This window comes from Marmota flaviventris, chromosome 9 (genome assembly GCF_047511675.1).
Source record: "Marmota flaviventris isolate mMarFla1 chromosome 9, mMarFla1.hap1, whole genome shotgun sequence".
Lineage (NCBI taxonomy): Eukaryota > Metazoa > Chordata > Mammalia > Rodentia > Sciuridae > Marmota > Marmota flaviventris.
Window position 1 is genome coordinate 20,566,973 of NC_092506.1, and position 27,426 is coordinate 20,594,398.

The 27,426-nt window shown below is 56.6% G+C and overlaps 4 protein-coding genes across 27 annotated transcripts in view; 2 read left to right on the forward strand and 2 right to left on the reverse strand.

Moving 5' to 3' along the window:
* The window catches only part of Ambra1 (autophagy and beclin 1 regulator 1), a 185,021-nt gene extending 176,501 nt beyond the window's left edge, over positions 1-8,520 (forward strand). For all 9 annotated transcript variants that reach the window (XM_027936403.2, XM_027936406.3, XM_027936404.2 and 6 more), the window contains one exon: positions 6,958-8,520. In XM_027936403.2, the coding sequence (XP_027792204.1) occupies positions 6,958-7,454 (497 nt within the window). In that variant the 3' untranslated portion in view covers positions 7,455-8,520. The remainder of the gene's footprint in view (positions 1-6,957) is intronic.
* An 8,356-nt stretch (positions 8,521-16,876) lies between these two features.
* Chrm4 (cholinergic receptor muscarinic 4) lies at positions 16,877-18,491 on the forward strand. Its single transcript, XM_027936427.2, has one exon. It carries the CDS (start codon positions 16,877-16,879, stop codon positions 18,311-18,313), a length of 1,437 nt encoding a protein of 478 aa, XP_027792228.1. The 3' UTR covers positions 18,314-18,491.
* Positions 18,492-19,573: 1,082 nt separating this feature from the next.
* Positions 19,574-22,610, reverse strand: Mdk (midkine). 4 transcript variants are annotated; one of them, XM_071616258.1, is made up of 6 exons: positions 22,381-22,610; positions 21,207-21,283; positions 20,922-21,089; positions 20,640-20,801; positions 20,015-20,155; positions 19,574-19,905 (listed from the first exon to the last, which is right to left on the reverse strand). In XM_071616258.1, the coding sequence occupies exons 2-5, from the start codon at positions 21,280-21,282 to the stop codon at positions 20,061-20,063; spliced, it is 501 nt and encodes a 166-aa protein (XP_071472359.1). In that variant the 5' UTR covers position 21,283; positions 22,381-22,610; the 3' UTR covers positions 19,574-19,905; positions 20,015-20,060. The 4 variants fall into 4 exon arrangements, with proteins under 4 accessions (XP_071472359.1, XP_071472358.1, XP_071472360.1 ...); XM_071616257.1 differs by having other exon boundaries at positions 21,985-22,610; XM_071616259.1 differs by lacking the exon at positions 22,381-22,610 and adding an exon at positions 21,589-21,655.
* A 97-nt stretch (positions 22,611-22,707) lies between these two features.
* Dgkz (diacylglycerol kinase zeta) overlaps positions 22,708-27,426 on the reverse strand; it is a 41,791-nt gene continuing 37,072 nt past the window's right edge. For 8 of the 13 annotated variants that reach the window (XM_027936424.2, XM_071616255.1, XM_027936423.2 and 5 more), the window contains 11 exons: positions 27,225-27,325; positions 27,039-27,118; positions 26,885-26,954; positions 26,712-26,752; positions 26,050-26,189; positions 25,011-25,042; positions 24,697-24,740; positions 24,134-24,254; positions 24,026-24,059; positions 23,702-23,801; positions 22,708-23,479 (listed from right to left, as the gene is read on the reverse strand). In XM_027936424.2, the coding sequence (XP_027792225.1) occupies positions 23,363-23,479; positions 23,702-23,801; positions 24,026-24,059; positions 24,134-24,254; positions 24,697-24,740; positions 25,011-25,042; positions 26,050-26,189; positions 26,712-26,752; positions 26,885-26,954; positions 27,039-27,118; positions 27,225-27,325 (880 nt within the window). In that variant the 3' untranslated portion in view covers positions 22,708-23,362. Of the gene's footprint in view, positions 23,480-23,701; positions 23,851-24,025; positions 24,060-24,133; positions 24,382-24,585; positions 24,741-25,010; positions 25,043-26,049; positions 26,190-26,711; positions 26,753-26,884; positions 26,955-27,038; positions 27,119-27,224; positions 27,326-27,426 lie in introns of those variants that run through there. The other 5 variants (XM_027936418.2, XM_071616253.1, XM_071616254.1 and 2 more) reach the window with 5 other exon arrangements.

A 27,426-nucleotide genomic window follows, 5' to 3' on the forward strand; every position in this document is an offset into this window, starting at 1 on the left:
AGCAGCTGGCAGTGCTGGATGAAGCAGCCAGCTGCATCTTTGGGCCTCAATGAGGGGGAGACCAGCCATCCTCCAGGCCCACTTCTACAGATTTCTGTGGATGCTGAGCTGCCTTGGAGTCCACTAGGCCTCTTCCAGGAAACCAGAGAGCCAGGCTCATGGGGGACAACAGTGCCCAACCCTCCTCACTGGACAGGCATCCATGGGAGCCTGTGATGAACCCAGAGAGCCTGAGGGTTACCCATGAGGGGGATGGAGAATGAGCTTCTCCTTCCCCAAGAAGCTTGCAGTTTAGAGAAGGAAACAGACACCTAAGCAGATGATTACTTCAGTGCGATGAGGCCCAGTAACAGGTTTATGTTCGTGGCACATCTCGTACACATTGAGAACTGAGGGTGGGTGAGGGGGTGGGCCCACATCAGAGGGCATTGGTTAGAGGGCACTCTGACCTGATGGTGAAGTGCAGCAGAAGCTCCGGGAGCAGGAGCTGCCAACGCAAGAAGCACATCCCCTGGTATCTCACCTTCCAGAGAATCCTCTGGTTTTTTGTCTTGCTGTTTTTGACCTGCAGTCAGTTTTAAGTTCCTTTCTTTTTTGAGTAGTAGGGACCAAGGGCAGGCAGGAGAGAGGAAGCTGTCTTTCCCAGTCTCAAGAGACCAGAACCTCATTCCTTATCTTTCTGTGCCCCTCATAAAGCAGAACAGGTAGTAAAGGGAGCCTGGGCCCAGACGCTGGTCAGAAGGCAAATTAGGATGGCTTGCTACTTCTGTGTGTGGCCCTGCAAGCTTTGCCGAGAGCTGTGGACTCCGAAGTCTTCAGCACATACTAGTCTCTTTCAGAAATAGGGAGGGAAGTGTAGGTTACAGGTAGGGTGAGGAATTGGCTGGTGGGTGTGTCTGTCCTGCTGTCTCTCTCCCAAAGCCAGGAGCCTTGTGCTGAAGTGCTTTCCCCACAGCTGATAAACCAGATTCATTGCAGTGGAGACCAGGAATCAATCACAGAGGCACTTTACCAATAAGCTACACCACAGCCTGTTTTATATTTTGAGACAGGGTCTCGCTGAGACACCCAGGCTGGCATCAAACTTGCTATTCTCCTGCCTCAGCCTCCTGAGTGTTACCACACCTGACTCCTCTCCTCATTTTAACTAAACTGGTAGCCAGGTCTACAGTAACATGGATAGGAAAACCCTGGTCAAGGAGGTGAACCCTGCTGGTACTGGGTAGAAGGGGAATGCCATCACACACACACCCCACAGTGGCCAGTCTTTAGTGTGGGGACCCCTATCTGCTTGCAGTAATTGCTGTCCTGTGCCTGTGCCTCTTTTAGCCCCATTCCATCAGCTGCAAAGGGTTCCTGGCTACTTCTCACTTCTTCTTCATAAGAATTTTTCTCAGGGGCTGGGGATGTGGCTCAAGCGGTAGCGCGCTCGCCTGGCGTGCGTGCGGCCCGGGTTCGATCCTCAGCACCACATACAAACAAAGATGTGTCCGCCGAAAACTAAAAAATAAATATTAAAATTCTCTCTCTCTCTCTCTCTCTCTCTCAAAAAAAAAAGATTTTTTCTCAGGGCTGGGGTTGTGGCTCAGTGGCAGAGCGCTTGCCTAGCATGTGTGAGGCACTGGGTTCGATCCTCAGCACCACATAAATATAAACAATAAAGAGATTGTATCCACCTATAAGTATAAAATAAATATATATATTAAAAAAAAAAAGAATTTTTCTCAAATCCATTCAGTTCTGTGTTAGTTGTCCATCATTGTGACAAAATTCCTAAGAAAAATCAACTTAAAAAGAGGAAAGAAAGGAAGGAAGGAAGGAAGGAAGAAAGAAAAGGAAGGAAGGAAGGTTTATTTTGGCTCCCAGTTTGAGAAGTTTCAGTCTGTGGTCACTAGGCTTCATTGTTTCTGAGCCCGTAGTGAGACAAGACATCATGGTGTAGGACATGGCAGAGGAAAGAGGCTCACCTCTTCACAACTGGGTAGCGGAGAGAGAGAAAGAGGGGGCCAGGAATAAGGTATACCCTTCAAGGGAGACATCTTTCTCCAACTAGGCCCCACTTCCTGAAGTTTTTACTACCTCCCAGTAGAGCCACTAGCTGGGACCAAGCCTTCAACATATGAGCCTTTGGGGGACACTCCAGATCCAAACCATAAAAAGCTTTTCCCAGAACTTCAGAAAGAACTCTTTACAGGGCCATTGACTGGTGTTGGCTTTTTTACTGGTCCAGCTTTAACAAAAGCGCTTGAATTCCTCTAGAACTTGAACTTGCCCCTGCAGCAGTTTTCCCTCTTACTGGGTAGGAGGCAGTTTAGAAAGGAAGGGAAGGAAGGTTCTCTGGCTGGGCTCACTGTTCACTCCCAGTACTGGTCCATTGCCTGGCTGGCATGCACTAGGCATGCAGGAGGAATGGATGGAGCTGAGAGAGGCTTTGCCTCTGAGCCTTGGGCCTATTTCTTGACTGATAAAGATGGTGGCCAGACCAGCTGCAGCACCTTGAGCCCTGGGCCAGAAAAAAGCAAGTGTGAAAAGGGAGAAGCTGGAAGATAGTATCCCTCAGATCAGGATGGGCAACCCCTCTCTGGACTCTCTGAATCTTGGTTCCCTCCTTTTTTCTTCTAGGCAGTGAAACCACTTAGAATTAAATGCAGTTGCAGGGCATCATGGGAAGTTGCTGATCCTTACCCTCACCTCTCTATCAGAAACGTACCTCAGGAGGCTGGGGACGTAGCTCAGTGGTAGAGCATTTGCCTAGCATGTGGGAAGACCCTGGGTTCAGTCCTCAGCTAAAAACAAAAACAAAAAATAATCTACCTTAGAACTTGCCAAGAAAATGATCTCACATCAAAACTAAATAATTTCCCATTTTTCAAAGATAAAAGAAATACTTTTGCAACAAGGAAGAAGACATCATAATTAATCCCTATGGCCACCATTGCTCCTGGAACCATTTCCCTGATCCTCAGTGTATTTTCCTCTTGAAGAATATCCCAGCTGCCTTCAGTGGCTCTTAGCCTCAGCTTAGCATTCCCAGGAGAGAAGCACAACTCATGGCTCCTCACTGAAGCTGTCCACACCCAAGCCCCAAGAACCCCTTTTGTGCACATTTTTAAATCTCTCATCCAGGGCTGAGGAAGTGACTTGGTGGTTAAGCACCCCTGGGTTCAATACCTGGTACCCCCCCCCCCAAAAAAAAAAAAACCATTTATTTCTCCTCACCCCGCTTGTGGTATTGGGGATGGAACTCAAGGGTACTGTACCAGCCCCCGCCACCCCGCTTTTTTACTTTGAGACAGTTGCCTAGGCTGGCTTCAAACTTGCAATCCTCCTGCCTCAGCCTCCTGAGTCACTGGGATTACAGTGCACACCACCACACCCAGCTCCATCTTTCCCTTTTGAGCACTTTGTATCTGGTGTTATATCAGGTACTGTGAACCCAAAGGTGTTAGAAAGGGAATCACGCTCAGAAAGGAAGCCCTTAAAGAGCAAGCCCAGGAGGAAGCAGACATACAAATGCCTCAGCAGCAGAGTAACCAACTTTCAAACCAGTTTTCAAAATTGCTATGAATCTGAAGCCCCATGTGTAGCCTGAGAGCCCTTTTAGTCATTTGTACATGTATTTAACGAATATATGCTGTATGTCAGACTGTGTGTTACACATGATCCCCAGAACCTAATAAAACTCAGTCCAAGATCTTCAGGAATTTATAGCCTCAAAGAGAAACACCACAGCCACCAATAACTAATAGAAATGTGGAGCACTGTCACAACTTTGAGGGGAGCATCCCTTCCATCTGGGTCAAAGAGTGTGGCCACTTGCACTTGAATCTGAGAAGAATTGTGACCAAGGAGATGAGGCAAGAGCCAAGGAGATAGAACTTGCATATTGTGTCCCAGCATGCATAGGCAGGAAGCAGGACCGGTTCTAGTAGAGTAAAAGCTGTTGGGTAAATGTTATTACCTGATTTAACACCAGGTACAAAGTACTCAAAAGAGAATGATAGAGCTGAGCGTGGTGTTGCGCACCTGTAATCCCAGTGATTCGGGAGGCTGAGGCAGGAGGATCACAAGTTTGAAGTCAGCCTAGGCAACTGTCTCAAAATTAAAAAATAAAAAGGGCTGGGGGTGTAGCTCAGTGGTAGAGTACCTTTGGGTTCCATGAAGATGGTGGGCAGAAGAGTGTGGTCCAAAAAGTGGTGAGGACCTCAGGGCCCTCAGCTGTCAAGCTAAGAGATTTTTAACTACTCTGAGGGCTCATGGAGCTATTGGGCTTCACACAGCATTTGTACTTAACTGGATCCCAATTAGAGCTGAATTAGAATGTTAATGGCAGCAGCATATACAGACACCAGCTGAAAAAGGAGCTCGGAAGCAAGAAGATCATTAGGAAATACCGCTAGCTACTACGATTCTAGAGAGATGACCAGGGCCAGAGCTTCAGGCAAACTGTGGGAGATGGTAGAGGGCCCCAACTTGAATGCCTGCTGCAGCTCTTTTACGGTCCCAAGGCAGCCTTTCATGTGCCTAGAAATGAGCTTGTGAAAAGAGCTGGTAGTTCAGCAGGCACAGAGCCCAGCATGGTGAACTCCAGCACCAGCAGGCCTCAGGCCAGCCCACTGCACATCCCAGCCCAGGCTGAGATCTTCAGAGACGACTTGTCAAGCAGCGCAGCGGGGGCTCTTGCAAGCCCTGGGAGGTCCTCGTGGGCAGCTCACATGGTAGAGGCTGCATTAGCACTGAGGCCTTAGGTTAGCCTTTCTCCTTACTCTCTGCCCCATTGCTAGAATGCTTTGCCTAGAGAGACTCGAGAGCCCTTAGGGGTTTTTCTCAGTCCAGGAAGCTGGAGTTGGACGGCTCAGGAGACAGTGAATGAGAGCTGCCATCTTGAGGGATGGGGGCAGTTCTCAGGAGGCCTTGAGAAAAGCAAGCTGAACATCACTTAAAACCCAAGCAGAGAAGAATGGTTTTGGGGAGAATGGTTTCAGAGCCAGAGGGAGAACCATGAGCAAGACTCTTGTCTCAATTTTTTAAAATAATAATTTTTAAAAGGGCTAGGGATGTAGCTCAGTGGTAAAATACCCCTGGGTTCAATTCCTAGTACCCCATGATAGCACTCCTCTCCCCGCCACTGCTGCCAAAAAGAAAAAAATGAAACCTGGCGACACCCACCTGTAATCCCAGCCATTCAGTAGACTGAGGCAAGAGTCTACTGCAAGTTTGAGGCCAGCCTCTTCGATTTAGTGAGACCCTGTCTCACTAAATAAAAACGAATTTTTAAAAAGGATATTGCTTGGGGGCTGGGGATGTGGCTCAAGCGGTAGCACGCTCGCCTGGCGTGCGTGCGGCCCGGGTTCGATCCTCAGCACCACATACAAACAATGATATTTTGTCCACCGAAAACTAAAAAATAAATATTAAAAAATTCTCTCTCCCTCTCTCTCTCTCCTCTCTCTCACACTCTCTCTTTAAAAAAAAAAAAAAAAAGATATTGCTTGGTGATACAGTGCTTGTCTAGCATGTGCCAGACCCTGGGTCCAGTGCATAGTACCCCAGAATAAATAAATTAGTTAACTAATTAACTTAAATAAAAGTAGTTGCTGATAGTACCCTTAAAAAAAAAAAAAAGGAAAGAAAACTCATGCTCAAGGCCTTCAAAACCCAACCTGTCCAGTGAGTAGCCTCGTTGTTCACTAGAGCCATTTCTGGCAGTCTGAGAGCCTTGGTCATAGTTGTACATGGGTTGACCTGGTTCTTACCCTACTGAGGGCTGATTGGGAACTGGGCTGGGGGATGAGGATGGAATCTTGCTGCAGATCCCAAGTTCCTGGTGTGTATGATCTCATTTCCTCTAACCAGCGCTATACAAGGTGAATAATAAGGGCCTTGGCCAAGACCAGCTGGTCAATAAGTGGCAGAGCTGAGATTTGAGCAAAGCTTGTTTGTTCCCCCACAGGGGAAAGCCTTGAAAGGAAACAGAATCCCTTTCTCTCTCCCTAGAGCTGCAGGTTGGGGCCTCATACCTGGGCTGAACAGTTGGTTCTCTGTGAATAGATGGTGTCAGGAGACATTTAACCCCAGGAGAACAGTAACTTAGGAACTTGTGAAGACTAGAAGAAGAGATGAGGGAGGGAGGCGGCAGCACTCTTCCTAGGGAGCAGTTAAAACCCCAAGCTTCCTCCTGGGCTTTTAGAAAGTAACATAAACAAAACAACACTAAAGGACAGGAAAACAGTGCTGAAATAAAGCAAAGCAGGCTGTTTGCCTGTGGTTGTACCCTGTAAGGTATCTCTTTTCTCCAAAGACCAGGCAGCTCTCCCCATCCCATCCCCTGGTTCTAAATCACCCAAGAGCAGACAGAGCAAGCTGTGGGCCCACCTGCTCAGCCTTCTTTCAGACTACCCTGCCTCTAGTGCTGAAAGGATAGATTTGATCAAAGGCAAACACTTACCATGGGTCCAGCCCTGCCTCTATTTATTTGTTTGTTTGTTTATATTTCATTTTTTGGTACTGGGGATTGAACCCAGGACTCTTAACCACTGAGCCACATCCCCAGCCCTTTTTATTTTTCATTTTGAGACAGGGTCTTGCTAAATTGCCTAGGTCCTTGCTGAGTTGCAGAGGCTGACCTCAAACTTGGGATCCTTCTGCTTCAGCCTCCCTAGTCACTGAGATTACAGGTATCTGCCACCATGCCCAGCTCCTGTCCTGTCTCTTAACAGCTGAGTATCCTTGACCACCTAGGCCTCAGTTTCTCTACCAGTAATGCAGAGTCTTGAATTGTGATCATTTGGGGGTTTTTGTTTCATGTTCAGGAGTCTGGTTTTCATGGTAACAGAGTTGGGCCTATTATTCCTGCTTTTGCCCAGAACCCCGCCAGCTCCTGCCAGCAGTTGCCAGCTGACTCAATGGCCCAGGCCAGCAGCTAATTCCCTCTCTCCTCTGCTTCGTACCTTCCAGGTGAGGGCTCAGAGTACGGTGCCAGTGGGGAAGATGCCCTCAGCAGGATTCAGAGACTGATGGCCGAGGGGGGCATGACGGCTGTGGTGCAGCGGGAGCAGAGCACCACCATGGCCTCCATGGGTGGCTTTGGCAACAACATCATCGTCAGCCACCGCATTCACCGCAGCTCCCAGACAGGCACTGAGTCTGGGGCCGCCCGCACCTCCTCACCCCAGCCCTCCACCTCTCGGGGACTGCTCCCAGAACCTGGGCAACTGACAGAGCGAGGCCTAAGCCCCCGGACAGCCTCCTGGGACCAGCCTGGTACCTCTGGGCGGGAGCCACCCCAGCCAACCCTGCCCCCTTCCTCCCCTGTCTCTATTCCTGTCCCCCTTCCCAGCACTGAGGGACCAAGCCTGCACTACAACCTGACCAATAATAACCACCTTCCTGACGGAGGTGGTGGCAGCAGGGGGGAGGCTACAGGCCCCAGTGGGGAGCCACGGAACAGGTAGAGACAATGGTGTGCACTGGTGCCTCCCTCTAGCCACTGAGCAGAAGCCGGACCTCACAGCTGACTGGGAACTGTACACACAGAAGCACTGCTGGCTGCACCAGGGAACAGGAGGAGCAAGAGGGTGGGGATGAGGAGGAGTTAGTCAGTGGGTCAGAGGCAGTGTAGTGGGCAAGGCTCGCGCCAGGGGACTAGAAGCTTCCAGAATCTGGAGTCCAGGAGAGCCAAGCTGCTGGGCCTAGTGTGAATGGAGGAGCAAGTGGGTGTCTTTGCCATGAACCCCCCTTTCTCCTAGGATCATGGGCTCAGGGGACTCAGCCCTGGACAGGAGCCCAAGAAGAATGAATAGTCTTCCAGACCTGGCCCACACCATCCTGGACAGAGGCCAGTGGGGCAGCTTTGCCCAGCCCACCTGTGAGGTGGGCAGAGCCACCAGGAGCCCAGAAACAGGAGGAGTGGCATTGTCCCCAGAAACCATCATCTCTGAGCCTTCCAGAGCTCCAGCCTCTCTCCATCATCTTATCCCATCCAGAGACACAGTCAGGGGTCAGGCTGGGCTCCCAGGTTCCTGAGGGCAGGGACTTTCCACACCTGGTATGGAATAATTGTGGGGTGAAGGGGACAGCCTGCTTTCCTGATACAGAATGGGGTCATGGGACGGTGGGCAGGTCCTCATTCAGGAGTGGGGGATGTAGGCTGGCCCACCCCCAGGCTTGTCCACCAAGCTCCTCCCTCCTCCAAGGCCCCCAGAGTAGCACCTGTGGGTGTCAGTATTATCTGAGCCTAGGCCAAAGCCCGCCCAAGGCGGGGGAGGGGATGAGACTCCGGGTCAGAATGTGAGGTCTTGGTCTGTGGTTTAAGGTGTTGCATGTGGAATCTTGAACTGTACGTGTAGTTTCTAGTGGAGAAATCAAGGCTCTGATCATTTTGTTTTTAGTATGAAAATGTGATTTCCTTTCTGTTTGTCACTCATCATAGAAACATTGTGGTGGGAGGAGAGGGGATAGTCTACTGCTAATGAGGGAAACACCAAAGATCTACATCATTAAAATGATGACATGCCCCTCGCCAGGCTCCTCTGTTTGATTCTATGGAAAATGGAGGAGGGGTGGGAATTGGGAGGTGGGGGGGCACGTGGAACTGAGCCAGCCTCCGGTGTTCCCCAGGTACTTCAGTGGTATTGCTGTTCTAGTGGAAAAGCCCTGACTGAGCCAGTGGGTTAAGGGCTACCACCTCTGCTTCACACAGCTTTTCTAGACCATTACCCCTTGCTTCTCAGGTACCTGCTGTGGATTGGGGCAGCTTCTCAGTGGTGGGTGGGCAGGAAGGAGTGGTTTCTCATCCTTGTCGCTTCCTACCCAGGATTATGGACCTGAAGATGTAAATGGCAAAAGCAATAGATCCCCTTCAATCCAGGGAGACCATCTGCCTTGGTGTCTCTGCAGTGAGCAGAGAGCTGCTCTTGTTTGCAGGTACCATGAGGGTGCCATGCCTTCTGCTCCAGGTCTGCCTTTTTCATGTGTGTCTCCCAGACAGTGACTGAAAAGCCTGCATCGTCCTTGGGACTTGGCCACTTCCAAGTTCCAAGCCATTTTAGAAAGTGGGAGAAGGATATTTGCCCCAACTTAAGAGAGGTGTAACAAAATATGATAAACCCTGGGTGTTTCATGGGCAGCAAGTACTTCCAGAACAATGCAAAGTTAAATAGTTAGAAACTCTCAAATTTTCTAGAAAATTATATCAGTAGGCTGAACTAAAAGATCCATCAGAAGCCGTGTGGCCTTGGGCAAGCAACCTCTTTTTTTGTTTATTTATTTATTTATATGCTTAATGTGGTGCTGAGGATCGAACCCAGAGCCTCACACTGCTAGGCAAGTGCTCCACCACTGAGCCCCAGCCCCAGCCCCGTAAGCAAAGTCTTAAAAAGTTAGTTTTATCTTTATAATCTTGAGTCATTCCTGCTCAGAGAACATAGTGAGGGCAGGCCTACCTTAAAAAGTAGGATTTGAAATAAATATTGAAGGATTTGTTTAGTGTAAACCACAGGACAAGGACTCCGTGTGTATTATATCCACATGCAAAAACTCTCTAAAATGGTTACTGCCATCGCCCCAGACCACATAACTAAGTCGGAGAGCATGGGTTTGGACTTCGGTAGTGTATGATTCCAGAGCACACATCTTGGCCACTAATTCCTACAGAAGGAAGACAGCTTAGGAAAAAACAGAATGGGACCTGGAGTTGCACTGTTGCTTTTGGAACAAAGGTATGAGGAGGCCTTGTGGATGAGGTGGTCCAATTTTGGCCCTGCGTGATCCACCTCTGTGAGCTCTGGCCAAGAATGAATCCACATGCTCCCTGTTGGAGGCTATTGTCAACACCTACCTGCCTGTCTCCACACCATCCCTTTCCCTTGGCTCTCACCTAGCGGTAGCCTCCTTGATAGCAAGGAGGACCTTTGCAGGACCCCTCACACAACACAAGGCTGCTGGATCAGCAGGACAAAGATCAGCAATAAATCCCTTTGGAGATGAGGGCACGTTCGGAGAAATGTGTGACCTGTCTACTGGGCCAGTTGGATCAAAGGGAGAGCAGAGAGACTAAACCATGTTCTCTGGTTCCCAAATTAGCCCTCCAGGGTTCCACTATGGGTTCTGGGATTAGGGGGTGGGGGAGGATAAAGTCCCAGCCCATAGCAGGGATTGTGGGGAAACCAGCATGGCTTTGCCTGACAGTTTCTGGAAGAGCTCAAGACAATTTGGGACGTTCGTTTCTCGTTTCTGGGGCTTCCAGTCCTTGGCCTTGGTGGTTTCCCCATCTAAGATTCTGCCCTCCCCATCCACACACACATTTCCAGTCTCCTAAGAGCATCCCGCACTCCCACCCCCGCCCCTAGGAGGAATATAGCAAAGTGGAACAAGCGCAGGACTGTCACCAACTGAGCCTCTTCTGTGAAGTGGAGCAAGAACAATAGTGCTCCTTTCACCCTGTTAAGAGGCTAGCCGGAGATCAGATCCCCCAGGTGAAGGAATATGGCTTCCCACACTAGCCCTAAACTCAAGTCCAGCCCTGAAGTTCCCAACTCTGACAAGCCATCGCACAGGGGACCCGACCTCCACTTCCTGTGTAGCATGGAGAATCTCACACCCAGGGCCCACAGCACTGGCTCTTGCTCAGCTCCCCGCTTTTCTGCGGAGAAGTTCCTGCCGCCTCAGCCTCTCCTCCACTGCCGTCCGCGCCTCCTCCTTCCCCCAACGGCCCCCCGCAGGCCCGGGAGGGCGGGACTTGGGCTGTTTATCCAAGAGAAGGAACCAACCGCCTTAAGGTTAACCGGTTGTTTAAGCTCAGTGTTGGGGTGGCAGGTCCCAGGACCCGGACGCGGAGGGGCGCGTTCGACCCTGCCTGGCCTCAGAAAGGGCTAAGAGGGAGACCCAAGAGCGGTGGCCGGTGCGGCGGAGTCGAGGCCTCGTGGCCGTGGCCAAGGCCGAGGTGGTGCTCTCCGAGGTGCTGAAGCCGCCCACTTTCGGCCCTGCGCAGGCAAGGCCCGCCGACCTGAGGCTGCAGCCAGCGCTGTCCCGGGAGATCTGGGACACTGGCGACTTGCCCTTGGGGTCTTTTCCCGGGCTCCGTCCCAGGTGACCTTGAGCACCTGGCTTTTTACCTCACAAGCAGCGGTAAACGAGCCGCGGCTGGATGGGCGGTGCGTCCCATCCTAGGGCTGGCAGAGCGGGTAGGAGCCTCTTCCACCGCTCGGAGCGCAAATCGGGGAACCGGGCGGGGCTGGGGGCGCATTGCCTGCGGTGGGCGCGCTCTTCTCTCCCTGGCAGACCCTCGCTCATCTCTGTCCTGCTCTTTCCCAGGCCCCGACGGCGCCCCTCCTGTCGGCTGCCCGGCTGCCGACGCGCAGCCCCAAGGCTGGAAACTCCCGGCCTCTGCCCCGACGGAACCGTGGTGGTCGAATCCACTTCACCCACCCATAACCTCCTGTTGGGGTCAAATACTCGTGGCCGCGGTGGAACCGCCAGCGGGATAGTGTAGCCGGGTGAGGTCCCCGAGAGGCGCGAAAACACTTCGGGGTCCCGGATGCGTGGTCAGGGCGGAGGCGGGGAGCGTAGTCAGACCCCAGAGCCCGCTTCCTTCCCATCCCGCGAGGGGGCGCCGCGTCCCCATGACAACGCTAACACCCCCCCACCCCCCCGAAGGGCAGCGCCCCCTGCTAACCCGCACTGGCGACTGTGGGCGGTGTCCCCACAGTGCACGAGCCGGGAGTCCCCGCCGGCTTCAGGGAAGGCGCAAGCCCCTGGGGTCCCCGACGCCCCGAGTGGTGACCCCCGCGCGTCGCCGCTGGGTGACCGGCCCGGGGCGGGCGGCGCGGCCCCACCACGATTGGCTGCTTCCCCGTGACATCACGCGGCTCGGGGAAAAGTGCGAGCGTGAGCGCGAGTCGGAGCCACAGCGCCGGGAGCTGCAGGCGGAGCAGGGGCCGCCCCTCGGCACCCCGTCCCCGCCCCCGGCCCACGGCCAGGCCGCCCGCCCCTCCGGCCCGCGGGGCCTCCCGTCTGTCCCGCCGTCTGTCCGACGCGAAGGAAGCGGGACAGCGGCGGCGGGTGAGTGACTCCGCTGCGGCGCGGGGGCGGGGGGCTCGGTTGGAAGAGAAGGTTGCAGGGCTTCGGGACCCTCTGAGGGTTTCCAGAGGTGGGTTCCACTGGCACAGGGCCCCAGACCTCTTCAGGCTAGCGCGGTGCTGGGAGCGGCAGAGGGCCCCGAGGGTGGGCCACCCCTCTGGAAGAAAGGCCCGGGGGCTCTCGGAGGCTGTTCCAGGTGCGCCTCTAGGGAAAGATGGCCATTCAGCAGGTCCGGGGCAGAGGAGTGCCCGCCTACAGCAGCCCCCCAAGCCAGCGACAGCCGTCGGGTCGGGACCCTGCACTCCATCCCTCCTACTGGCAGCTCTGCAGGGTTCCGGGCTCTGGAGCCCAATAGAGCCTTTTTCCCGCTCGTCTCCCCGCCCTCCCCTCCTCCCTTGACTGCCCGGGAGCTGCCAGCCCACTCCAGCCCATGGAGTCCTCTATCAGCGACCTTGAACCCCGACGGAAAACACCCCTGCCCTCTCCCAGTGCCCCTCCCCCTCCCCAGGACTAACCCCCGCTGTTGCCCAGGCTCTGAGCCGAGGAAATCCAGCCTCATCCACCACCACCCCACCCTCCGGACTCGCAGCGGAAGTGTGGGGTTCCTTGTCCATTCCGAATCCCCTATACCCTTCTCCCTCCCCTGAACTCCAGTCTCCTCTCTGGCCCCAGGGACAAATCCAGGGGCCACAGCTTTCCAGAGCCCTGGAATGGCAGCTTCAAAACCGAGGACGTATGTCCCAAACCACCACACAGGATGCCAGAGCATCCATCTGCTTTGCACGGGGAAGGGTTGGGGTCTCGAGGACCCGCGAAAGCCTGGTGCCCACGCCCAGAGGCTGTTGCAACTGCGTGCTAGAGGGTTGGCGGGAGGGCGGGGCACCGGAGAGCGAGGGCTTCACCGACCACCACCCAGCTGTGGAGGAGCCCCCAGATGGGCCCAGGAGTAATCCTCAAGCTGATCCTCGCGTCTCCCCTGAGCCCAGGGCTTGGGAAAACGGTGCCTACTTTGGCCCCAAGGGCTAGGCAGGGCCTCTCTAGCAGGGAGCAGGGATGGGGGTGACGAATGAAGGAGAGAAAGACTCTGAAACTTGTCTGACCCAAGCCCAAGCCGGGTCTCTCCATGTAATTCTGCTGCCCTTGCCTTCTCACCATTGGGCACGCTGAGCTGAGCCTGGGGTCCCTCAAGGCCAAGTTGGGCGACTATTGCAGCCCTCGACAGAAGTCAATTGCAAGGCTGGGACTCCACGCCTCATCCTTGAGGACGCGGACAACCCCAAGCGTCCGACTAAATAATGTCTCAAAGTCTGGGGTCCGTCGCTTTCCGTAGTGTAGTCTGGCCTCAGCCCTTCCCCATCTACAAGCCAGGCACCATCCGGGCGCTGGCTCCTGGCGGACCCTCTCGGCCTTCAGGAAGACAGCTAAATCTAGACTGAGTCCCCCGGCCTCGGTTGGAATGGGTCGGCCCTGCATTTGCTCGTGAACACAAGTTCGCAAGCACAGCCACTTGCACCGTGTGTGTGCCTGCTCCAGGAAGCACATGCATGTACATGCACGTGTCCACATGGCGCGGGCATGCTCACGCGCTTACCGGCGCATTGGTATCCAGGCGTGGCTGTGCGCACACACGCACATGCAGACAGCTACTAGCGTCTACTCGCGCTCCTTGGTAATCACACACAAACAGAGCTCGCACTCGCGTTCCCGCCCACACGTTCCTCTCCCGGTGCCGGGTGGAATCCGGGCGCCCTAAACTTTCTCACCCTTGGACCCCTGGCAGAGTTGAGGGCAGTTTTGTGGGCGACCTCAAGTAGGGTCTGGCAATGGGACCCTATGCCCCTTCCCTAAGAAGCCTTGCCTAGGGGTTCCTCGGGGTTTGCGGTCGGGTTGAAGTTAGGGGCGGTGGCGAGCGGCTGCCTGCTTGGGGTCCCCGAGCTGGCACCCAGGGTCCGACATTGCCATCTAGCGGTGCGCAAGCCCCGGGCGGCCGGCATCTGGCTCGCCTCCTCAGATCCTGGGCGGTCCTGGATTCCAGGGAAAGGAGCTGCTGTCAGATTGTCTGCGGATGACCCAGAGGGGTCCAGAAAGACAGCTTGGATCAAGTTGTGGAGACAGAGTTTGCCCTGTCTGCAATTGGCAGGCCCCAGAAGGAAACTAAATCACCTGCCACTTATTTGTTCAGGCTCAGCCTAACCCCAACCAGGACAAGAGGTCTCCTGTCCAAGAAAGTTAAGTACGGGAGAGGGCAGAAATAGGAAGGGACCAAGGACCTAATGGGTCCCCCAGTTGTGTGGCTTTGAACGGGAGGACTGTGCACTTGTACCCCGAGTTGAGAAGGTGGCTCTCGGTTCTAATTCTGCCCCTGCCCTGCTTTACAAATTGAGTGACTTAGGCAAGCTATTTACTATTATCCTTCTCTAAGAGGATATTTATATCCATAAGATTAGACTACTAATATACCTGGATATATTGGGCTGTTGTAAGAAGCATAAACCAGATAATCTATATAAAAAGCTCAGAGGGGTTCCTGTGTCACGTTGACACTCAATAAACAAGAGCTGTTTTCATTTCATATTTGGCACATCTAGCCCCCTTACTCCTTACGCCCTGCTGGCCCGTGTCCTGACCCTATGATGCCAGTGTGAGGATTTCCTGGAGGCTGACTGGATCATTCTTGCCCACCCTGTTCTCATGGGCATGTGCCTGGGTTGGGCAGCCTCAATGTGCTGGGTGCTACTGCCCTTCCAATTCAGAGGGTGACACCTGAGGATCTAGTTCAGAGGCTCTCAGAGCTGAACGAAGCTGTCAGACTCTTGGGCCAAGGCCCTCTTTGCCCTTTGCCCTTGATTCCTTGAGTGACCTTGGGGGTGGCATTACCTCCCTCAGCCTTTCCTCTTGTCAACCAAGGATTTGGAACTGGAGGACTTGAAGTCTGAGGCCATGAGGCTGGGTCTGTGTCTGTGATGGTGAAGTAGGGCACTGGGGCCAGGCTTGGGGGACACCCTGGTGCTGGGCTCCAGCCCTCAGTGCCATTTCCAGGCTGGAGAGGAAGTTGAGGGGCCAGTCCCAAAGCTGTTCAGGAGGTTGTCTCAGGGCAGGATCCTGTTCAGCAAATGAGAAAGGAGGTGCAGGAAGGCGAGGTGGCATCCCTCTGGCTGCCCTCTACCTACCCCGCTGGGCTTCTAGCAAGCAGGCTGCAGGGTGAGTGCGTCTTCCTCCACACCCGGCTGCCACGCCCGCTCTTCCTCTTTCACACACACAGACGCACAGAACTGCGTATACGACCTGCGTGTGGCTGAGATGGGGCCGTGTGCGTATGTGGAATGGTGTGTGTGTTGGCGGGTGTTAAGGAGGCTGGGCTGAGCGGCTGCCCTGGCACAGCAAGCTGGGCGTGGGCCTCCCTCACATGTATGGAAGAGGAAGAGGAGGAGGAGAGCTGAGGAGAGGCTGGTGGGAGGGAGCGCAGGCTCAGGGCAGGGGCCTGGGGCTTGGGAGACCCCAGCTGGGGCAGCCTCTGCATTGGGTGTGGGAGGGGCTCCCTGAGATAATCCTTTTCTATTTTGCCTTCCCGGCCCAGCCTTAGGGCTGGCCTTGGCCCTGGGGAAGTCACGTGTTGATCCTGGGCTGATGGATCCTTTAGGCTTCTGACTCCTGGGGCTTTGAGCGCCAGCTACCCCTGCGCTAGCTCCCCGTGCCTTGGGCTGGAGGTGAGGGTCAGGGAGGGAATACTGAGGCTCTTCTGCACAGCTGCTGCTCCTCCTCCTGGAAGTGCCCGGCTCCTCCTCATCTCCTCTCGTCCTCTGGGATCCCCCCTACCCCGCACACACACTCCCTTGGAATCACCGGCTCTGGTGACTCTGGCTTCCCTCTGCTAGAATCCTGAGTTATGGGACAGCTCTCAGCTCATCTCACAGGCACGTCTCCAACAACAGGACATCAAGGGGTTTCCAAGTCTTGGTTAGGTTATTTGACATGTCCGTGCCAGTTTCCCCATGTGTAGATAGTGAAAAATAACTGCCTCCTACATTTATTGTGAGAATGTCGTGAGTTAATACTTTTATTATTAAAAGTGTTTGGTAGACAATAAATATTGGTTGGGGAGGTGATGTATACTCTCCTCGTATTAGTGCTTTGGTCTCCAGTGTAGAATGTGCCAAGGCCCCGGGTTTGACCCCCAGCACAAACAAAAAATGAAAAGAAAATGACCACGTGTATGAATGAGCACCTCTCAGCAGACCACACACACAGCCTCTAGTGCCACTCATTGGACATCCTCTCCCTCCCCCTGGTTTCCCTGGGCACCAGCCGCACTGGCGCCGTCTGTGCTCACCACCTGCCTCCAGCCTGTGCTCAGGCCATAGTCCTTGGCAGGATTGGCCTCTACAGCGCCTCCTGTGGCTGCAGGCTGTCAGCACCCTCTTCATCTCCTGAGGGAGGCCTCTCCTGGTCACTTAGCAAGGAACCATCCCTGTCCCTCACTCTGGGACACCCTGCCTTGTTTCCTTTCTAGCATTTGTTGCTGTTGCCCACGTCTCCCTGCCCCCCAATAGATTATACAGGCTGAGATGGGGACCGTGTGTGTCATGCACCTGGAATGGCGCTTGGCGCCAAGAAGGCCCACAGTAAATGTTGAGTGAATGAACACACGAGGAATGGCAGAGCTCACTTATGTTCTGCCAGGTGTTTTTCCTCCATCACCTTGACACCAGTTTCTCTCTTCATTCCACCCCCAGCCTCTTCAACAGTTCATCCCTTATCTTTCCTTCCTTCCCCAGCCACCCCACTGCTACTAACCAACATGGCGAACTTCACACCAGTCAATGGCAGCTCGGGCAACCAGTCTGTGCGCCTGGTCACATCAACTAATAACCGCTATGAGACCGTGGAGATGGTATTCATCGCCACAGTGACAGGCTCACTGAGCCTGGTGACTGTTGTGGGCAACATCCTGGTGATGCTGTCCATCAAGGTCAACAGGCAGCTGCAGACCGTCAACAACTACTTCCTGTTCAGCCTGGCCTGCGCCGACCTCATCATAGGCGCCTTCTCCATGAACCTCTACACCGTGTACATCATCAAGGGCTACTGGCCCCTGGGGGCTGTGGTCTGTGACCTGTGGCTGGCTCTGGACTACGTAGTGAGCAATGCGTCGGTCATGAACCTTCTCATCATCAGCTTTGACCGATACTTCTGCGTCACCAAGCCCCTCACCTACCCCGCCCGTCGTACCACCAAGATGGCGGGCCTCATGATTGCTGCTGCCTGGGTCCTGTCCTTCGTTCTCTGGGCCCCTGCCATCTTGTTCTGGCAGTTCGTGGTGGGCAAGAGGACAGTGCCGGACAACCAGTGCTTCATCCAGTTCCTGTCCAACCCAGCAGTGACCTTTGGCACAGCCATTGCTGCCTTCTACCTGCCCGTGGTCATCATGACGGTGCTCTACATCCACATCTCTCTGGCCAGTCGCAGCCGAGTTCACAAGCACCGGCCTGAAGGCCCCAAGGAGAAGAAGGCCAAGACTCTGGCCTTCCTCAAGAGCCCCCTGATGAAGCAGAGTGTCAAGAAACCCCCACCAGGAGGAGCAGCTCGGGAGGAGCTGAGAAACGGGAAGCTAGAGGAGGCCCCTCCGCCAGCCCTGCCACCGCCACCACGCCCCATGGCTGACAAGGACACCTCCAATGAGTCTAGCTCAGGCAGTGCCACCCAGAACACCAAGGAACGACCACCCACAGAGCTGTCTACCACAGAGGCCACCACGCCTGCCATGCCTGCCCCTAACCTGCAGGCACGGACCCTCAACCCCACCTCCAAATGGTCCAAAATCCAGATTGTGACGAAGCAGACAGGCAATGAGTGTGTGACAGCAATCGAGATTGTACCTGCCACTCCAGCTGGCATGCGTCCGGCAGCCAACGTGGCCCGCAAGTTTGCCAGCATCGCTCGCAACCAGGTGCGCAAGAAGCGGCAGATGGCAGCCCGGGAGCGCAAAGTGACGAGGACCATCTTTGCCATCCTGCTGGCCTTCATCCTCACCTGGACACCCTACAATGTCATGGTCCTGGTGAACACCTTCTGCCAGAGCTGCATCCCTGACACAGTGTGGTCCATCGGCTACTGGCTCTGCTACGTCAACAGCACCATCAACCCCGCCTGCTACGCGCTCTGCAACGCCACCTTTAAAAAGACCTTCCGGCACCTGTTGCTCTGCCAGTACCGGAACATCGGAACTGCCAGGTAGGCAGGTAGGCGTGCCCTAGGAGGTGCTGGTGTGGCACGTGTGCTGGGGGACCACATGGCTCACCTGCTGTGGGGAAGAGACTAGGAGGCCCCATTCCGTGCTCGCATTTGCTGAAGAGGAGAACTGAGCTCTCTGCCACACTGCGAGGAAGAGGCTCTGTTTGGATTCAGAGACCAGATCCCGGCTCAGGCCGAGGGGGCTCAGCCTCTGAACTGGGACCACCTGGCCCATGTCTGTCGCCCTCCTCAGGGAGCTGGGGGGCACTGGCCCGGGTGAGCAGCTGCCCCCTCGTAGGAGCATCACAAGAGAATGGACACCCGGAAGGGGGCAGAGGCCAGGAGTGTCTCCAGAGGTGCAAAGGGGCCAGTCTTGGAAGGGTAGAAGGGTGGGGTCCCCCATTCTGCTGTAATTGGTGCTTTCCGCCTCCCTGCACCCTGCATGTAGGCTCAGCTCCTCCCCCCAAAACCCCACTCCAGGGGCAGAATTTTCCCTCCTGCAGCTGCTCAACCAGGGCTCTGGGTGGCTACGTGCATGGGGGAGCAGGCCAGGCTAGGCTGAGTGCTCTGAGGCACCTCCCTTTCCCCTATAGCACTGTCCTTGTCACTTCAGGGTGGGGCAGCTGGGAGGTCAGGGATTCACTCAGGAACTGAAGTCTAGGCTTCTGTGGTCCAGCGTTGACCCCAGGTTAGCCTAAAGCTGATGGACTTCCCTCCCCCAGGAGAGGGCCCATCCTGGGTCACACACCAAAGGGGGGGGGGGCTGCAGTGGGCAGTGCCCTACCATCTTCTCCACTCTGCCTCTGCCTTGAAGGAGATGTGGGCCCAAGGGAGACAGAAAGGGGGTATAGTTGGTGACCCACGCAGGCTTCAATGTCAGTGCAGGGTGAAGCAGGCAAGCACCCTCCATCTCTACCTTCCCCTTTGATGGGTAGTGGGCTGGACCAATGGGCAGAGCCCTTTGATGGGTAGTGGGCTGGACCAAAAGACCTTTGACCTGGTGAGGCTTCCTTCTAGTGAGTCATCCTGGTTTTCTTCCCCAGCCCTGGTGTGGTTATTGGAACAAATGAGGACTGGGTTTGATGGGGGACCCTTTCATGCTGTTTCCATGGGCTCTGGGGAGTACTCACCACCAAGCCACCAGTTCCCTTCAGTCCATCAATCCCTACCGCCTGTCTTCGCCCACTTTTCCACCCACAAACAAAGCTGCACAGCAAACTCCCTGGGAAGGGGCTTTTATATATTTAAAAAAAAAAGCTTTTATTCGGGAAAAAAAGAAGTGGATTCATTTTATTTATTTCTCAGTAACAGGTATCGTGGTGGGGAAGAACAAAGCGGGTATTGGGAATCAAATCCCTTTGGGGAGAGGCTCAAGCTTCCCAGAATCTTGTCCCTCCCCACTTGGGGCACTTGGAGTCGGGTGGGGAGTCAAAGACAAAAGCAGGGCATGATTGATAAAGCTAACAAGCAGACAAAGGCACTGGTAGGTTACATCCTGGGCCTGTGGGAGGGAAGGGTGCAGGCCTGGCCCTGGGTAAGGCCAGGGGCTCCTTGGCTTCCCGACCTGGCCTCAGTCTTTTCCTTTCCCTTTCTTGGCTGTAAAACAAGAAAGAAACACATTAGCCCAGTTACAGTGCTCAGGAGAGACCCCCCGCCCCACATCAGAGAGAAAATCCTGCCCCCTAGTGGTCTTCCACCAGCTGACCTGGAAGTAGGTGGGACAGGGCAGCCATTATGATGCTAGATGTTCCCTACTCCCTCAACTTTATATTTTCACCAGGATCAAAAAACTTCCAAGTCCCGCGGCGCCTGGCATGCGCGGGGCGCTGGGTTCGATCCTCAGCACCTTTGTTTTACAAATAAAACAAAGATGTGTCCACCGAAAAATTAAAAATAAATATTAAAAAAAAAAAACAAAAAACTTTCAAGTCCCTTGTCCCAGGCCGGGTCTTAGAAGCCCTGAGTAACAGCTTCAGCCTCCTCACCTGGGAAGCGCAGCTTTACTTCTGCCCATTGGCCTGTCTGGACTGTTGTGAGTCAGGAACGAGCTAAGTAAGAGAGACCTTTCCACTGAAAAGTCCTTCCTCAACCAGAAAGGGGCAGAGGGGACCAAAGAATCCCTCTGGCTGGAGATAACAAAGACAAGTGTTCCCTGGGTCCTAAACTAAATGTTTCAACAGAACAATGAGTTGGTCCCTCCTCCAGCCAGAGATCACTTAGAATCTCCTGAGCAGCTCAGTGGCCCTCCCTCTTGTCCTTACGCGCCAGGGCCCAAAATTTCAGGTGGAGGGTAGCCCCCACGACAGCCTCACCGAACTCCCTTCACTGACCTTTGGCCTTGGCTTTGGTCTTGGGAGTACAGGGCTTGGTCACGCGGATGGTCTCCTGGCACTGGGCATTGTACCGAGCCTTCTTCAAGGTGCCTTGGCGGGCTTTGGTGCCTGTGCCCCCATCACACGCCCCCCAGCTCTCAAACTTGTATTTGCAGTCGGCTGGCGCGAGAGTGGCCCGGGTTAGAGCTGGGGCGGCTGGTGGCCTCTCTCCACGGCCCTACCCAGGGTTCAGTGAAACTGTGCCCCCCTTTCCTGCCCTCCGCCTGCGCCCCACCTCACCTCCAAACTCCTTCTTCCAGTTGCAAGGCACCCTGCACCGGATGCGCTGGGTCTGGGCCCCGCAGGTGCCCTCGCGGAAACCCACGCCGCAGTCCTTGCTGCTGGGGGTGCAGGGTCCCCAGGTCCACTCTGCGCACTCGCTCCCTGGGACGCCCTTCTTCACTTTATCTACAACGCGCAGGGGACAGAGTTCAGGACGCGGGTCAAAGGAGACTTCCTCGGAGGTTTCCGAGCTCGGAAACCCGGCGGCCGGTCCCGGCTTCACCTGCCCGCCCCCGCCATCACCTTTCTTTTTGGCCACCGCGGAGGTGAGCGCCAGCAGCGCGAGAAGGGCGAGGAGGAGGAAGCCACGGTGCTGCATCCTGGTGGAAGAGCAGGGGTCAGAGTCCCTCGCCGGTCCCCTTCCCCACTACTGGGGGCCGCGTGCAGGGACCTCCCACCCCATGTGTTCGGTTCTCCGGGCCGCTAACAGGGCTGCAGAGGGAGGACTTGGAGCGGGCCCCTCCCGTTGGCCAGGTCGCGTCTCCGAATGTGTCTGTCCCCTGGCGTCACCGAGAGCCCGGGACGCGGCTCGGACCCCCAATCCCGCCTCAGCCCCCGGGGTGGCAGCGACCGAGCCGGAGACGGGCCACGGCCGCCGCGCGCCCTCCGCGCCCCGCGCGCTCACTCGCTCGCTGCCTGCGCTGCTTCGCTCCCTCCCGCGCCGGGCCCGTCCCGCTCCGGCCGCTGCGGCCCCTTTTGTCTCCAGAACCGGTCTGAGCCGGTCACATGGGCCCCCGCCCCCTCCCCGCCTCCCCCCAACCGAGAAAGGACCCGCCCCGCCCCCTCCCCTCAACCCCGCGCCGCCCCCGACCCCGGCGTCCCCGCCTCCGCTCCCGCCCCGCGCCCCTGCCCGGCCTCGCGGCCTGGGTCCCCGCACCCTCGCCTCTCCCCGCCCGCGACCCCACCCCGGGCCCTGGGCCGCCGTCCCGGCCTCGCACTCCCAGCCCCTGGCCCCATCTCTCCTCCCGGCCCTCTGCCTCCCTCAGAGACCCGTCCCCCTTCCCCGCCGGTCGCCCGGGACCTGGGCCGCCTGGAGCCTTAGACGTGGTCCCAGGAGGGTCACGGAACCCGTGTGTCACAAGCCCCGGGCTCTGCTGAGCCCGTCGAGGTCGCACTCCACCTCCCGCAGGCAGCCCCCGGGTTTCCCGCGTGTTCCTGGGGAGGGCGCGCCGCCACCCCCGGGGCAGGTAACGGCCCTGCGGCGGAGAGCCCGGAGCCGGGACGAGAGGGCGCACGGGCTGGGGCGCGGAGGGCGCCGGCGCCTCCCCGGGTTGCTGGTTGGAGGGGGCGGGCGGAGGAGCCCGCAGGCTCGGTCTGGTGGCACTTGGGGCTGACAAGAGCCGTCTGAGAAGTTCCAGACAGACCGTGGCGGCGGCGGGAGACGCCCACCACCTCCAGCCCGGGCCGCGGGGCTCACCTCACCCGACCCCCGAAACAGGCCTGGGGAGGGTGCTAGCCCAAGGCCGCGGGGCGACGGGCCGGCGGACCCCGGCAAGCTCCCCCCCTTTCACTTTCATTGTTGTCGCCCCAGCGGGAAGCGGGAAGCCGAAGAAACCGACTCCGCCCCCGGCCCGACGAGCGAGGCCGGGCAGAGGTCAGGAGCCGGGCAGGCCCACCCCCGGGGGGAGCCCGGGCCTCCAGGGAGGGTCCGGGTCCACAGTGTCCAGTCCCCCACCCCGAGGGGAACTCAGCAGGCGCTGCGGCTTCCGGAAGGCCTCCCCAGCAAAGAGAGAAAAACAGAAAAGGGAAAAAAAAATCCACTTTACTCACACCCAGCTGTAAACATGTCACCGAGAGAACCCCCCACCCCCCAGGCCACACAGCCCTCGATGAAATGACTGGTACACGGGAGGGTCACGGGGTAGGTGCCAAGCAGGGCAGCGGGCAGGCGAGTGCAGCCGGCTCTTGGGTTTCCGGGTCGAGCCCGGAGGGGTGTCAGGGCAGGAGAGGGTCTAAGCTCCCAGGAACCTGGGGCGGGTCCTAAAGTCCAGGTGGTTTGCGAAGCCTCTTCCTGAAGGCCTCCCTGACTGTGCCTCGGCCACTCTGCCCGGCCCTTGTCCAGCCGCTGCGGAGCACATCTGTTGCAGTGAGGGTGGGGCTGCCCTGAAGCCGCCCAGCTCCAGTCTCCCAAAGGCCTGTCCAGCCCAGCCGGTTTCCTGATCCCCTGTGAGCCTCCTGATCCCCTGTGAGCCTAGGGGGTCAGACTGGGGACCTCAGGGGGACAGGTAAGAGCCCCAGCTCCTCAGAGTCCAGCCCTAGGTCTGGGTGGCTTCTCAAGGATGGCACAGGGCTCCTTCCCTGGGTCATGGGTCCCCCCGTGGCCATCTGACTGGAATGTGGCAGTGAGGTGGGCAGGGCAGGAGCTCATCCTTTGGCTACAGTCCCTCGAGCTGCCCCAACTACACAGCCGTCTCCTGGTCCTCCCGCTGGATCATCTGGTAGTGCTGTCGGTTCTCCAGGTAGGCAGCCAGCTCTGTGTCCTGAGCCTTCTCAGCCCGCTGCCGGGGAGTGTCACCCTGGATTTGGGGTAGCTGCAATCAGTGCAGGGGCCACAGGCTAAGGTCCCCACCCGTTTAGGAAAGGGCAGAGTCTTTTCCTCTGCCTTGCCTCCTCCCCTGCTGGCTCGGGTTTCTCAGGATCTGGACTTTGTCAGGGGAAGGACAGCTTCAAATTCACAAGGGCAGTCCCCACCCCCACATCTGGGGATGGCTGGTTTTGTGCCCTGCTGGTCTGCTCACCTGCTGGTCCGTCTTCATGAGTGAGGCACCAGCTTCCACGATGTAGTGGCAAATGGTGCGCTGGCCCAGAGCCGCTGCCTGGTGCAGACAGGTCTCCCCGCTGGGGGAGCAGAGGCTGGCTGTGGACCTCCTCTAGTCCTTTTTCAGGCCTTCTCCCAAGTGCCATCAGAAAGGGCAGGAAGTTTGGGGACCAGAGGGAAGGGGCAGCCCAGAGGACAACAGGCTGGTCAGCAAAGGTTCATGGGCTCTGACTGACCAAATGGGAAGGTATGGAGAAGGCTGGTTTCCAAGGCCAGCCAGGGACCTGAGCTCCCAGGTACTTACTTCTCCTCCACAGCATCAAGGATGTCTGGAGGTGCTGCAGGGGGAAGGGTATGGTCAGAGGCTTGGCATCCTCCCCTCCTCCCACCTGGCCCCAGGAGCACAGCTCACCGTGGTCCAGCAGGTAGCGGACCACTTCCTTGCTGCCAGTGCTGACCGCGTGGTGCAGGAGTGTGCGACTCCGCTCGTCCCGGTGCATGAGGTCGCCTCCTGCTCGATGCAGCTCCTGCAGCTGAGGGCAGGAGGCAGAGCAGGTCTGGGGCTCCTGGGGGCCTTCTCTCCCAGTCTCACACAGGCCCACAGGTTCGTAAGCCAGAACTGGCTCACATGCATTACTCCCTAGGCATCCCTGGGGGTCTCTGGAGTGTTAAGGGGAGATTCAGTGGGCTTCTCTCACCTCAGGAATATTAACCACCAAGCCTTGGAGCCTGTTGCTCCCCTAAAACTTGCCCCTAAGCACCAGGGACTGGAGGACTGGGCAAGGAAGCCCGTATTGGGAGACATCTATTGTGGTCTAGACACATGGGGAAAGACGGGATGGGACAATTGCTGCAGAGACCCACCAAAGCCAGATGTCACAGGTGTCAGTTCCTGAACAGGTCAGCTCTGGCCCCAATCCAGATGCCCCACTCCCTAGGGCCTGCAGGGGATAGGCTGCTTCCCGGAGCTAGTACCTTACAGAAGTCGTTCCTCTTGGCGGCCTCAATTAACTCCTCACCTGCACAAAACACTGCCAGTTAAACTCTAAGGTCTGAGGCTCAGGCTCGTGTAGGTGCTGCACTCGTGTTTCATCACTGTGTACACGTGTGTGCATCACTGTACAGAATGGCACTCCTGCTAGGACCAGGCTGCTGAGGGCTGGGCTTGTGGAAAAACGTCACCATGTAGGGCTCAGGCTGTCCTTGTGTGGTGCTATGGGCCTCACCCCCACAGAGCCTCACACTTATGACCGGGGAGAGGGGAGGGACCCTGAGAGAAAAGGCCTCACCTTGAGGGGGTGCAGAGTCCCCTTGCAGTGACCTACAAACAGAGCAGGATGAAATGTGACCCAGCTCAGCCAGGCCCAACTGGCTGCCCTCCCTAGCCCAGTGGGTGGCGTCCTTTATTCTTTCAACAGTTTATTGAGTGCCTACTGCATGTCATGCGCTAGTCTAGGCACAAGGGATACAGCAGGGAATAAGACAGATGGAGAACTTGCCCTCACGGAGCTCACATTCTAGTGTAGGGACACACACGAGTCGAGCAATAAATAAGAAATTTGAAGTGCTATCGATACAGACAGGGTCATGTGACTGAGTGGCCAGGGGGACCGCAGCACCTTAGGGACAGTGGTGCCTTTAGATGGCATTCCTGGGAAAGACCTCTCTGAGGGGCAAGAGCCAAGCTGACACTGAAATTGGGGCAGGTGTTCTGGGAAGAAAGCAAGTGTGTGGCAGCAAGGACAAAAGTCCAAAGCTGGGCCAGCCTCAGGCCACTAAGAAGCAAGTGCGGCTGGACTGTGGTGGGGGACAGGGGAGGCTGCTGGGCAGCCAGGCAGTGGGGCCCAGGAGGGTCCATGACTGGGGGATGCTAAGAAAGGTTCTAGGCTGGAGAGTGCTTGTAGCGATCTGCATCTTAGCCCGAGACGAGACTGGGCCACCAGAGGGCATGGGGCATAGAGCTGGGGGCCAGGCACTGAGGCAAGAAGGAGTGCTCCCGTGGCGGGGGAGCACTGTGGGACCTGCTGAAGGCCAGGTATGGGTAGGGGCTGAGGCAGCAAGGAGGGAGCCTGAGCAGCAGGGTAGATATGAGGCTGCTCTCTGGGAGAGGCCACAATTGTGAGGCTGAGGGCTCCAAGTTGGGCTCTGGCCAAGTTCAGATTGATGCCATTTTGTCACCAGGTAGGGGGCTGGGCAGGCAGCTAGCTGGTGTATGCACTGGTGCTTGCTCTTGGAGGAGCTGGGGCTGAAGGCAAGAATTTGGAAGCTGCCAGCCTGAAGACAGATTCGAAGCAAGGGAAATGGAGGCGATGGGGCCTTGCCACTCACCGGGGCGTAGGGGAGCAGGGGGAATTGGGGAGAGGGGAAGTAGGGGTTGGGAGGTCAGGCCGGGCCGATGCCCCCAGCAGCTCAGGGTCCAGGATATAAATCTCGTCCTGTGCGATCTCGGTCACATAGTTGAGGTGCTCCTGTGGGTGGGAAGGTCAAAGCTCAGGGTCAGGGCCAAGGCACCTAGCCTTCCAGGTACCTGATGGTGGAGGCTGAGGGGCAGCAAACCTGGAGAAGCCTCTGATATAAGCATAAACAGCAAAGGGAGGCTGGGGACGGCCAATCTTCCCCCTGCCTCCTTTCCATCCCTGCCGTCCAAACCTAGTCCCACTAGGCCCACAGCCACTTCCCACAGCCAATCCTCTAGCCAGGTAGCCCGGCCCTGGCCACTCTCTTCCATCTCTTTGGACTGCTCTGTGCTCCAAGGCCAGCCAGCAAACCTTTCCTGTGTGCACCAGCTCCCTTCTCTGTTGGCACCATTCCAATGCACGCTAGCCTAGAGGATAGGGCCACCCACACCTGGTCATGGCCTCATGAAAGTGGACTAGGGGACATGAGAACAGAGGCCAGTATGCCTGTGGAACTGACAGGAAAGGCTTCCCTGGAGAGAGGGGCGTGTGGTACAGAGACCAGCTGCAGCGGAGCAGGCCTGCAGGGCTCACCTGGGCCCGATCGATCCTGTAGAAGCGGCTGGCAGTGGTGGCTGTGGAGAGACAGATGTTGAGGATAAGGGAGGTCCTTCTCCAGGTCCTCTGGGCCCAACCCAGGCTCCCTCAGGCAAGAGATAAGAGCAAATGTGGTACTGCTAGGAGCTGACCCTTCAGGGCATACTCACCATCCAGGAAACACCACTTGGAGGACAGTTTCTGGCACGTTGGGGACTTGGCTCCAGCACCATCAGGCTCCTGTTGAGAAAGAAGCAAGTGTCAAGGTGGAACAGAGCTGGGGTAGGGAGGGAGGGGAGCGCAGGGCAGGTGGTACCTCCTTACCTGCTGGAGCCTCTCAATGTGGGCACGGCAGAGCTCTAGGTCACTGTCTCCAGGGACCACTACGGTGCCCAGTGGCACAGCTGGAGGACAGAACAGCCCATCAACAGTTGGCTGTCCCCACTGTCCATCCCCAGGGGACCTGGCAGCTCCTCACCCCTCCCTGTCCCCAGCCCTGCTGGCACTCACAGGCCTCCTTGAGCTGTTCCTTGTCGTAGTGCAGGGCCTCGTAGTCATGCATGCTGACCCTGCTCACCTGGATCCGCAGCTGTTCTGGTACTGGCTGCTGGCTGTGGGGCAGGGCTGGTGAGAGGGGACTCGGCAAGGGCCCTGCCCAGGGTACCAGCCCTGGTCCAGGCACCAAACCAAGCGCTGGGAGGGATGTCCTGCC